Here is an 11750-nt window from a genome sequence, read left to right as displayed (position 1 = left end):
TCAGCCGTCCTCTGCTCCCCTGTTTCCCTGATCATTATGTGATTAATGAGGTCKAAGATTCTGAGGCACACTGTACACAGGAGACCTTCGTTTTCATCTTTTCTCTCTGTGTCCTTGAGCTTTGGCTCCTTTACRCCAAGTTCTCTTCATCCGCTCTGCTCTCCTTTCAGTCTCACTCCTGTTCCCTCTTTATCTCTCTATTCTGGACCCTCARAGAGGGGGCAGGGTGACTCTCAGTGGGTCAACCTCCACCCTTCATCTGGCTCTCCCTCTCTTTTTCACTCTCTTGTRCATTCAAATCTTTAAAAAGCTTACTTTAATTTTTTTTTTGCTCACCTCAGGTGCAATGTAAAAAAAAAAGTCCTGTTAAAAGAAATAAACTTTCCGTCTGGACTTCTTTCCATTTTCTCCTGTAGGGACAGTTCTTGTGTATTTTTAGACGTGCTGTGATTCAGCTCGAGACAACTGTTGCTTGCCCGATTTGAGCGCTGCCTTGTCACAGTCGACTGGGGCCCAAAAAGGATTTTTTACAAAAGGAATACCAAGTGTGCGTGTTTCTATGATAGCACAGCTTTTTCAAGGACCACTAAAGGACCAAAAGTCATCAGAGAAGATCCAGCAAACTCTACGATTATAAGGTATTTAAAAAAAACTTTGCAATAATCATTGCTGATTTACCTTTATATAGACAATGCACTTATTCTTATCATTAAAACCAGTGAGTCAAACTGAAGGCCTGTGGGTCAAATCTGGCCTTCATAAACATTTTATCTGGCCCSAACTTGTAGTTTTAGTCTCTGTCACTGGATTTTTTGCATTCTTCTCATGAGAGCTGGCCAGCCTTCAAGCCAAGAAAATGAAGTTAGAATTTTTCATTTTGTGTTGATTTTGRTGTGGAAAGAGCAAAGGAATAATAAATCAATGCTAAAGAGGTTTTTCTAAATTTGTTAATTAATTAATTTATTCTGTTTGGTTGTGTTCTAAATGCTACATTTAATATTTGAAAACGGTAAATTTACATTTCTATAAGAATAATTTGTTAGGGTTAGGGCTAACCCATTTCATAGATATTGACAGAAATTGGACCAAGTTTGTAATTTTGGCCTTGATTTGATTTGATTTATTGATTTAACAGGAAAAGATTACTAAAAATCAAGCCACTCAGCATAATTGCTGTTTTACAGCAGGTTCCTGTTCTGCAGCACATAAAACACTCAGAATTACAGCATCACAATCACATCATTATTCACCATAGACACAAAGACAAACAAGCATACCAAATTTCAGGAAGGCAGCATTTGCAAAATAGGACGTTTAAATATGAGCACAACAAAAAGTGTCCAGCAGATGGCAGACAAGATTCTTCTTAAAGGGCTGTAGTTTTGAAATGGACTTTATGTTTTGAGGAATGTCATTCCATGCTTTAGTATAAACATAGAAGAAAGACCTCTGGCCGTAACAGTTTTTAAAAGTTGGTAATATCAGTTGTCCTTTTGTGACAGATCTAGTTGAATGACCACTTCCAGAATTTGATTTGGGCAGCAATGCACAGAGAGTTCCATAATTGGCACCTTGGAAGATCTGAAAATATAAATTAATACCGCTATACAAAACATAATTCTGAAAAGTCAAAGCATCAGACAATGAAAGAACTGTACAGTGATGARTCCAACCAGGAAGTTTTTCATGAATTTTGTAGTCCCTGTTGTAGAGCCTAACTATGGGTTCTACGATTGCATTTGTTGCCTTATTGCTTAACAGAGTTTGACACCTCTAATTTCAAACATCAACACTTTTTGGTTTTTCTAATATTTGTATAAAACAATTAAGCCTATTTATTATTCTTGATCACCAAATGTGAAGGAAGTGCAATAGGGTTTTTCCCCACTTTGTGTGTTCAGTCACGACTTCTTTTCCAAAATAAATTATCTTGTGAGGGCCAATTGTTTATGGGGCTTTGGAAAACATAGAAGACAAAAAAAGAAAATTCAAAGTCCTTGTAAAGATAGAAAAACAGGCGAGCATTCCCTACTATGTGGGGACCAATTTTGGGATACACACTTATTTATGGGGACCTAAGCCCAGTCCCTATGGGGGGAAATGCCATTGGTGGGTTAGGGGTTAGATCTAGGACTAAGGTGTGAATTGGGACTTGCATGGTTAAAAAACGGAAACATAGAAATGAAACTCAAATTTGGTGTCGTAGCTGAGAGTAATCTACAACAYTTACTTTGTGCACTACCTGAGAACAGGATCACCTGTTGCAGTCAACCCATAATCTTAGTCTAACACTCTGGCATCGAAATAAAGGCTAAGCATTCCTTGAAGGAATATATTATACAGTATACACAATGATTTTTTTGTTTTGTTTTTGTAAAATGATATTTTTAATTATGTCAAGACAGAAAAATGAAGTCAGTAAAACTTGATTAAAGTCTACAGCTCACGTAACGTTYTGAGTGAATCAGCTTTAACCGAGCTGTCGTTGCCTCTCATCCGCCCTTAAATGCCAGATAGTAGTCACCTTGTTCTAATTCTGTTCAACCCTCTGCTGTGAAGGAGGCATCAACAGTTGGTGTGTATGAGTGTGTGTGATAATCAGCTCAGCTCTTTACAACAACAACAGGTGGGCGGTCTGTGTTTGTGGAGAGGACAAAGAAGGGAACACTTTGACCTAAACTTYAGCTGAGGGGGGCAGGACWTGTTAACWGATCCTTCCATCACTGCAGCATTKTGGCTGTTTTACCTAAAGCTGATCGATATACGTTCCTTTGATAAGCCGAGGCTTCAGCTTGATCGATGGTGGGCTTTTATATCACAYGCACGGGCACAGAACCCCCCACCCCACCTCTGAAATAACACGCATGTCAGCTGCTCTTTAGCAAATCAATGTTGGAGCAGTTTGAGTTAGCTGCACAGAAAAATGCACATCAGATTGTTTATGCACGTGTGTACGTGCGTGTGTGGGTAAATTATGTTAGATTGATTTTGCAGTTTGTAAACTGACCGCAGCAACAAAAGGTCAGCCTGAGAGCAGCTGCTGAAACAAAACATGTCAATTCTTAACGTTGGGGGCTGAAAACACCCTAAATAATGTGAACTATATACAGTAGATATATAGATATGTGGGTGGGTGGTTGAGAAGATGGGTATAATTAAGTCTGCAGTCTCTAGTTTTTCTTTTTCTTCCAAGCGCCTTCATACGTATCTTGTAATGGTGTAAGAAAGTGTTCAAAACTCGGATGCCGGAAAAATTACATAGAAAACCAAGTTAGTTCCCAGTTTAAAGGGATCCATGACTAGTTGTMACATTAGACTTTATTTAATAAACATATATTTTTACTGTAAAATAAAGACTGTAAAAATACTGTAGGATGTTCAGTTTTGTACTTTTAAAAAAATATATTTTAACACGGACGGAGCCATTTTATTTACACGCAAAGCATTCTGGGTAAATGATGACGTGAATAGGTCCTCGATGGAGGCTGCTAGCGAGCTATATCCACCCTGAAGGTTAATCTTGGACAATATCTGATGATCGACTCYTTTAAATGAAACCAGAGAGCGTTGACAGAGAGGAGAAGGTAGAAATGACTCAGCCTGGAACTGTAAATATGAATGGAGGACCTCAGTTTAGCTTGTTTGTCRCACTAGCGCTGAGCTAATACATATAAGGCAATATAGAGTTGGCGCTAAAGTTAGTATTGAGTCAGCTCGTAAGAGTCAGTGTCTGTGTGTGATCCTGAGCCTAATCAGCACCAATAAATAAATAAATAAATAAATAAATAAACTCAATGGCTTCTCTTTCTCATTCTGGTTACCAAAAACTATTAATAGAACACCCTAGTCTCACGCTTCAGGTGGGCACCGAAAATCTTAAACAAGTCTTATGTGTGAGAAACATGTTGTAAAAACATGTTGATTCTATCACTGTTTAAAAATGACTACAACTCATATAAGACTGTAGGAAAAAACTGTGGATATTTCAACATGATAATCAAGCTGACACAAATAAATCAAGCACTGAATATTAAAACACAAAATATTCTTGACTCATCAATAATTATATTATTTGTGTTCAAAGCATTTTTGTGGTACGGTGATGAAAAAAGTTTTCTTTGGTGAAGTAATAATTTGTCTCATCGTGTTGCTGTAATCTCCTCCCTCTGTCTTTCTCAGCTATAAATTCCTCTCCCACATTTACTCCCTCCTGCTCGTCGCCTCCTCGTGGCTCTGATTCTCACACCAAGAAACAGAACATATTCTAATGAGTCAGCAGCATCTGCGTGAACAAACACCGCCTGCRTAACGGCTTTTAATCATACTCTTCAGATGCCTGTTAGCCCAAACTGAGCTTATACTTTGGCTTGATGAGCTTATAGAAGGAAATATGGCAATATTATGTCATTTAATACTCAAAGGCAACATAGGCTGTATAATACAGAATAGGATTCCTTTGTTTTTGATTTAGTTTTAAATAACTTTGCCATATTTAGGATGCTATCACTGTAAACCTGTTAAAAGTGACTTTGCTTAGTCGTTTCATTGTGCTCTGTTTTTGTTTCCCTCCTAGCTCTGTTCACCAATGACTGGTCAGACCAGAGGCGTGGAGGCGGCCCCTCCTCCCCGCTCCATTCAGAGGACATTTGTGGACGAGGTCRTATCAACCTTCACTTCACCGATGGCCTGGCTGCTGGTTGTGGCTCTGATCATCACGTGGTCAGCAGTGGCCATCGTGTTGTTTGATTTRCTTGATTATAAGACCCTAACAGGTAACAACTTTTCATTACTTTTTGCACTGAAGTCAACCAGTCYTGAATTTTTTCACATTTAATGTGTTTGCCATACTTACTGTTATTATCCTCTCGTGTCCTTGAAGGGATAGTTCAGATCATTTAAAGTGGGGTGCTCTAAAATGAACAATCAGTGTTGTACCTGTTGTAGATCATTCTTTGAACAGCCTCACTTTTTAAAAATAAAGTTTTGTTCTGATTCGATTGATGAGCTCATGGYTAGTCTGCTGCTGAAACCAAAAGGATCCAATACAAAAAACGTCCGTTTTTCATCCTAATCCCATTTCTCTAAAATATAAATCTCATATCCAGAAAAGGTTAAAAAAAAAGATAAGCAAATGCTTTTTTTTTAATTAAATTAGCTTTCAACTATTAGAAAAGGCACAATTTACCTACAATTTTTTGCCTTTGAACCAAAACTGCACCGGCTTGGCAGTAAAACTTGATGTCCTCTGTAGAAGAGACTTTACCTTAAATTTGATCAACGTTATTAATTTATGCCTCTACAAATAAAATGTATCTTTATGCATAAATAAACAAATTAAAGTAAATTTAATGGATAAAAGACACTAACATCAGAATGACTGAAGTAAAACTCAAGTGCTCAAAGAGTYAAAATGCAAACCACCAATTGTGCTAAATGACAAGGATTAGCTGCTTCAAATTTGTCACAAGATGATTTGCAATATGCATTTTTATTACATTTTCTGCTCAGAATGCAGACTTGCATCAATCTGTTGAGCAGACATGGTGAGGACAAAGTAATGGCAGACAAAGTACAGACTTGGGACAGCTTGTGACTTCAGAGATGTTGTATTTACAGCTGCTGCTGCAGCCCTCATTCTTCATTTATGGCTGAAAGTTCAACCTTTTACAGCTAATTTCCCCTGCCTCAGACATGTGCTCAGATTCTTACATGAAGCAAACAGACAGGCTGAAAAGCTACCCCCTTTGCTGCTGCTATTTTTTTCTGGTGAACAATCATAACATTGAACGTAAATACTTGTGTTTTGCAAAATTGACATAAATGATAGAATGTACACGAGGCATTATTATGTTTATTAGATTGAATGGTAATTAATATTTTAACAAGTTGTAAACTTGTCAGTCGTGAACAGTTAGTCTATTTACCCAAACTGAGATAATTCAGAGAACCATCTAAAACAGGTAAGATAATGATTGTTCACAATCTTTTCTTTAAATCCCAYTTCATCTGAACTATTGCTTCAAAACGCTAATGTATTTCATCAAGATATGATTATAATGTGTTTTATTTTTCATGTAGCTAATGACACTTTTCATCCAGTCAGTCACACATTCCTCTTTCATCTGAAAACCTTTGAGACATTTTTGAAGCACACTTCAAAAGTGGTCGTGCTCTCATAAGGGATGTCRTTCTCAACAGCATCCATGTGTCAGGATGTGGGAAACACACATCCCTGTTTCCCTCTGGCCTACTAAACACATGCTTTGAAAGTGACACACTTTTCCACCCCCCTCCGTTTTTCTCACTTTCACAAGTTCAGCTCCACTTTAACGTCCGTTTCTTCGCCCTTTGCTTTAAATGTCTGACTCACACGCTGCTGGAACGAACTGAAAGGGTGTTAACATTCACACTAATGACACATTCACATGGTTTGATTACAGCWAAGAGCTTTGAGTCATGTCTTTAAAACAAAACAAAAAAAACTTGCACCACAGCCTAGTGTGGATTGTTYGTGCGACTCGTTTATCTTGTTATCTTCATTTTACAACTTAATTGTCTTGATTGATCACATTTGTGTGATTGCACTGTAATTACAAAATAAACACAAGATAAGAGAAAACGAATCCTCTTCAGCCTGAAGCTCAATTAGTGATTTATTAAAGTAAATGYAACAATTAAGTTTTCTTCTTTTAATGTACTTTTTCTATTTATTTTATACTGACAATATATAGTTTTTCAAGTTCTTTATTCTTAAGCATTTCTCAAATGAAAGACTGTTAGTCCTACTGCTGCAAAGATCAGATAGCCTCCAGTGGTCCTGAAATCCATTACACACTTTAAATAAAAAAATAAAGTTTTATTAACWTCTTTTTAGAAAGAGAAAAGTTCACTGGAAACAAAAACAGCTACTGGCTACAGTCCAGGAAACACTGAAGGTGTCGACAGTTAAACTGAATAAATTTATTAGTCAAACACTGATTTAAAAGCACCACATCATTTTCTTAGTTTTTCTTTTTAAGGCTTGACTTTTATAATCTATTGTTATGTCTTGGTTAAAATAACTTTAGTTACATGCCCGAAACACCTTGATAATAACAATAAACCGTTAATGAAAACATTATGATAATAGATGAGCATCGCTGTTCAGAGTGTCTGCGATTCAGCYRTAGGCCTGTAGTGGGCGTACCAGGCACTGAAGATCCCTGTATATATAGACCGGAACTTCCGGTTTTGGACAGCGCAGTTCTGTTTGCTTCAGCCRTAASMAATAAAAGCTTCGCTCAGAACCCGATCTGAGGGTTGTACGGTCCATTCTCTTCACATTTTAATCTGTTCAATRTTTATGTGGTTTTGTCACRATTTCAGTTAACGAACACGAAATATTCTTACAAAACTACAACACTGATCTTAGTGCGTAAAAACAGAGCAGTAAAACTTCCTGTATCRAGCGAACATCCAACAATTTTGCCCTCTCCCTCCTCAGAAACAACAAATCATCATCCGAGTTTTGGTTTCTGCAGAAAGTATCACATTCACAACAATATACAATTTAATTTATTGGCTTATTGGACAATAATCACCTTTTCTGCTGAAACAGGCCACTGCTACACCAGCCATGTTTTTGGATTATCCTACAGGGCATGGATAGTCCTGACAAACTTACCTCTCTTCACTCTCCCCTTTTTTCCCCCCTTCACCCTCCACCCAATCACAACCTCTTCATCCTCATGCTGTCAATCACCTGCCATCCCATCCAAAGACTACACATCATACTGTGACGACCCCGTGTGTTTATCACCTGGTAAACCAACAACTAAACCACTGCCTGACTTCACCGCCTGCATGGGGGAGTGTGCTGCATGTCTAAGAACACTGSGCCCTGTGTTTTACTTGAAACGTGTCATTTTAAAAGATAAATCAATGCTTAATCAGGACTGAAACATCCTCCTAACTAAAAGATTATTTTAAAATGGTGAAGGGTTACAATAATATTATTTTAACTGTGTTAATTTAACAAAATAGAGTAGAATTTTGATCAGATTTAACAGCTAGTGGACCGCTGCTGTCTCAACTCAAAACTTACAAATGTTGGCAGGTTCAATTCCACCCACATCCCATGAGCAAAAACACCTTTTCTCTAACTGCTTCCAGGGTGCACTCGTAGCTGCTCCACTTGGTTGTATGTCACATGTAATGGGTCAAAGGCAGAACATAAATGTTGCCATTGTGWGGAAACAACACACTTTACTAATACTGCTGAAATACATCTTTTACACACGGAAACCAAAACTTGTGACTTATTAAAGACAAAACATTAGATATAATTAGACCATTTAGTAAATAAAATATGACAAAAACATTAAGTAACTCTCCTTATGTATTAACAGGTATAAATACATGTCATAAATAAAATTTTAGTGACATTCCAAATAAAATTAGCCAATTTTTGTGCCTCCAACTGTAAATGGTAGCAGCAAAGTGAGATACATTTGGTAAACAACAAAAAAGAACTCAGGTGAATTTATGAGACCCCCTTATAGATTTGTAAGTAGTTTATAGAGATGTTATTAATTCATCTGTAAACACTTTATAAATCATTACTAAGTGTTTATTGTGCATTAATTAAGGACAAGACCATCTCAAACTAGGTTACTACCTTGTAAACACAAAAATGGTTTGGAAACACATATTTTACATATAATATTTTACTGTATTACTACATTATACATATCCACAATTAAAATAGGGAGCCTTATTGTAAAGTGTAAGACAGTAGATGCAGTATTTATTAATGACTAATGTACAAATGCCATTAGGGAGCCTTATTAATAGTGTACTGTCTTACACTTTACAATAAGGCTCTCTTTGATAGTTGTGGATATATATAATACAGTACAATATTATATGTAAAATATGTGTTTTAATACAGCACSTTTAGATGTAATATGATCATGAAAAGATTTGGCTCACTATTTTTGGCTTACAGTTTTGTCTCACTTGTCTTTAATTAATGCATAATAAACACTTATTAATGATTTATACAATGTTTACAGATGAATTAATAACATATCTATAAACTATTTATAGGCCATCTAAAAGGGGAGCCTTATTGTAAAGTTTTGTACCATCTTGATCAGTGGTTCCCAAAGCATTTTCCTCAAAGTCCTCCTTTCTTCCAAGTCACGTTGAGCCCCCCTGCAATCCCTCACTACTCCCCACCTCTCCCAAAGATGTGTTAAATCTTTGTCTCTTTATCAAAACAATAAAAAATAAAGTGAATATTTACAAATTTTAATTTGGAAAATGGAAAAAGATCTGAGTTATACAGAGTTTTAATTATTCCCCAAGAGGGGCAAGCCCCTCATGTTGATAACCACTGATCTGATGATATGATTGAAGGGTGTCCTTGATGGTCAACATCATCCTCGAGATGGTTTGCAACATAGTGAGGAAAAAAGACAACTAAGCTGTAAAGTTTTTGGTGTGGCAACGGTTTCTCACCCAGTTATTCACGTGTCACCCATCAGTACATCCTTTCAGTCAACTCTTTATGTGCACAGTATACGCCTCTGTGTTTTATGTGTTTGGTTCAGCTCATCATCACTGACGAGTGACGAAGAAGCCCGCTGGTTCTGAATTAATTTCTCACAGCTAATCTGTAAAGCAGTTGTGATTTTTAACAATAATCATCTGCACAGTTTAGAGGCTCAAACATTCAACAGACCAAAAAAAAAAAAAAAAGAAATAAAAACACTTCCTGGAGAAGAGGATATTCACCTGTCATTGTTCCTAATGCAGAAGAATCAATAAATGTTCCATTTAAGTTGAGGAAACAGCTTCATTCTTAGGGTTAAGTGATTTGAGAGGGAAACGCAAACAAAAGGCAAATTTCCTCTGTGCATTGTCATTAGCTTCCATTTTTGGGAGCAAATGTTTGCAAGGTGACAGAAAAAGTGCTGCGCCGCATCTTTAATCACACGACTGCCTTTTTTTATGTTTCAACAAAACATTTCTGTAGCCACGTGGAAAAGTGTGGGTGTATTGGAAAATAATAAGGGCACATTTTTCTACATTAAAAAAAACATGCAGCTAAAGCCATAATAATAGTTCATGGAGTTTTATTTGTTTGTAGCGAGGACAAAAAAATGATTTAATATTTTTAATTACATTTTTTTAAGAGATAAGACTTTAGGGTGTCATGAGAACATAAAATAAAACAGTTTGTGCGTGTGAAACGAATAGGAAAGTAAAGCAGAAGATGAATACATGAAATGGCAGAGAGGAAAACACTGTGATTCAGTGGAAAAGTGAGCAGACTGAAATGGAAAAGGTGGAGAAGAGACTAAACCTCACCGCAATGAGATCATCCACCTTTTCAAACACGCCTCCTTGCTTTGAGGGGCAGAAAAAGAGAGTTTTTTTTAACACAAATGATTTCCTCTAAAGTGGGGGGGAAGCTTAGATTGTGACAGCTGGACAACTTGGACAGATGGTTATTAAAACAGAATCTTTCTCCATGAAGGACAGAACCACAAACAGGCATCATTTAACTGCTCTGTCCAAGATACTGCTCTTTACCACCCATCCTTGAAGGTGAAAAGGTTTGTCTGTGTCTGTCTTTGACCTGATTATGATTATTATTATTATTATTATTATTATTATTATTATTATTATTATTATTATTATTATTATTATTAAGTAGTAGTAGTAGTATTATGCCAACCAGAGGCATTTTTCACCATGTTCAAGCGGGTTCCACCTTATGAAACGTAGCCTTTATATAGAATTTACGTAAATATGGGGAGGCTCAAAAATCCAGATGTAAGGGTGGCAATGAATGTAATGTCAAATTTAAGCAATTTTCATATGTTTAATTGTAATCTCAGGAATATCTCAAGGACTGGACGGGGTTTAATAAAACTCTTAACAACTAATCAAACAGGTCAACAACTGATTCAGTTTTAGAGCCATCACAGTTTTAACAAACACAAACTTGGCTGCAACTCTGTTATTTTTTTAGAGATAAAGTGTTTACATTTGGCAGGTAGTGGTTGAGTGGTATCTTCAATACATAGTGCAAAATCATGCTGTAATTTGACTTTAAACTTAAAGGGACTGTGTTAGCAAAAATACATGACATAGCACCGGATAGATTAATTTTGTTCTCTGGATCTCTTTCATACTTGAACCCAATTCAAGATGGCCGCTACAGTTATTCAGTCTAGATACACAGATCTAGAGCTGAACTTTCTGTGGCAGCTGAAATTCATTCCCATCTGGGCATATCTTGAATGATTTTTTTTCTGTCACATGAGTCTGTCTGTGTATGAGGAGGATTTGAACCCAGCCACAGACTCCACACAAGGAGCTGGAAGGAGCAACAAAAACCTTTACCAGAACACAAAGAAAGCAGCACAACTTACATTTCCAGGAGAGAAAGATGAAGAGAACCGGAGGCGACACTGGAACAACCCAACTGGCATTTTAGATTTTCAATTAGTGATGCTCTGCTGATTTATAGACAGACACTGATTTGAGCCGAGGCTAATGAGGTAATGAAGAACAGCTGAGTTTAACGAGGCACGGTGCAGGTGTTGGTGGGCGTGGCAGGACGGAAAAGCTTCTGAGAACTGAACTGATGATGGGGACATGGTGGGCAGTAGTTACAGCTAGACTCACTGATTGATTGATTGATTGATTGATTGATTGATTGATTGATTGATTGATTGATTGATTGATTGATTGATTGA

At 36.9% G+C, this 11750-nt stretch overlaps 1 protein-coding gene across 4 annotated transcripts in view; it reads left to right on the top strand.

Annotated features, from left to right (window-relative positions):
- The first annotated feature begins 233 nt into the window (after positions 1-233).
- Positions 234-11750, top strand: part of trdn (triadin) — a 21602-nt gene continuing 10085 nt past the window's right edge. The window contains exons 1-3 of one of the 4 annotated variants that reach the window (XM_014011915.1): positions 234-638; positions 4574-4772; positions 7760-7801. In XM_014011915.1, the coding sequence (XP_013867369.1) occupies positions 4586-4772; positions 7760-7801 (229 nt within the window). In that variant the 5' untranslated portion in view covers positions 234-638; positions 4574-4585. The remainder of the gene's footprint in view (positions 639-4573; positions 4773-7759; positions 7802-11750) is intronic. The other 3 variants (XM_014011912.1, XM_014011913.1, XM_014011916.1) reach the window with 3 other exon arrangements.

The sequence above is a fragment of the Austrofundulus limnaeus genome, unplaced genomic scaffold, assembly GCF_001266775.1.
Source record: "Austrofundulus limnaeus strain Quisiro unplaced genomic scaffold, Austrofundulus_limnaeus-1.0 Scaffold86, whole genome shotgun sequence".
Taxonomy (NCBI): domain Eukaryota; kingdom Metazoa; phylum Chordata; class Actinopteri; order Cyprinodontiformes; family Rivulidae; genus Austrofundulus; species Austrofundulus limnaeus.
This window is presented reverse-complemented; position numbering and strand designations above follow the sequence as displayed.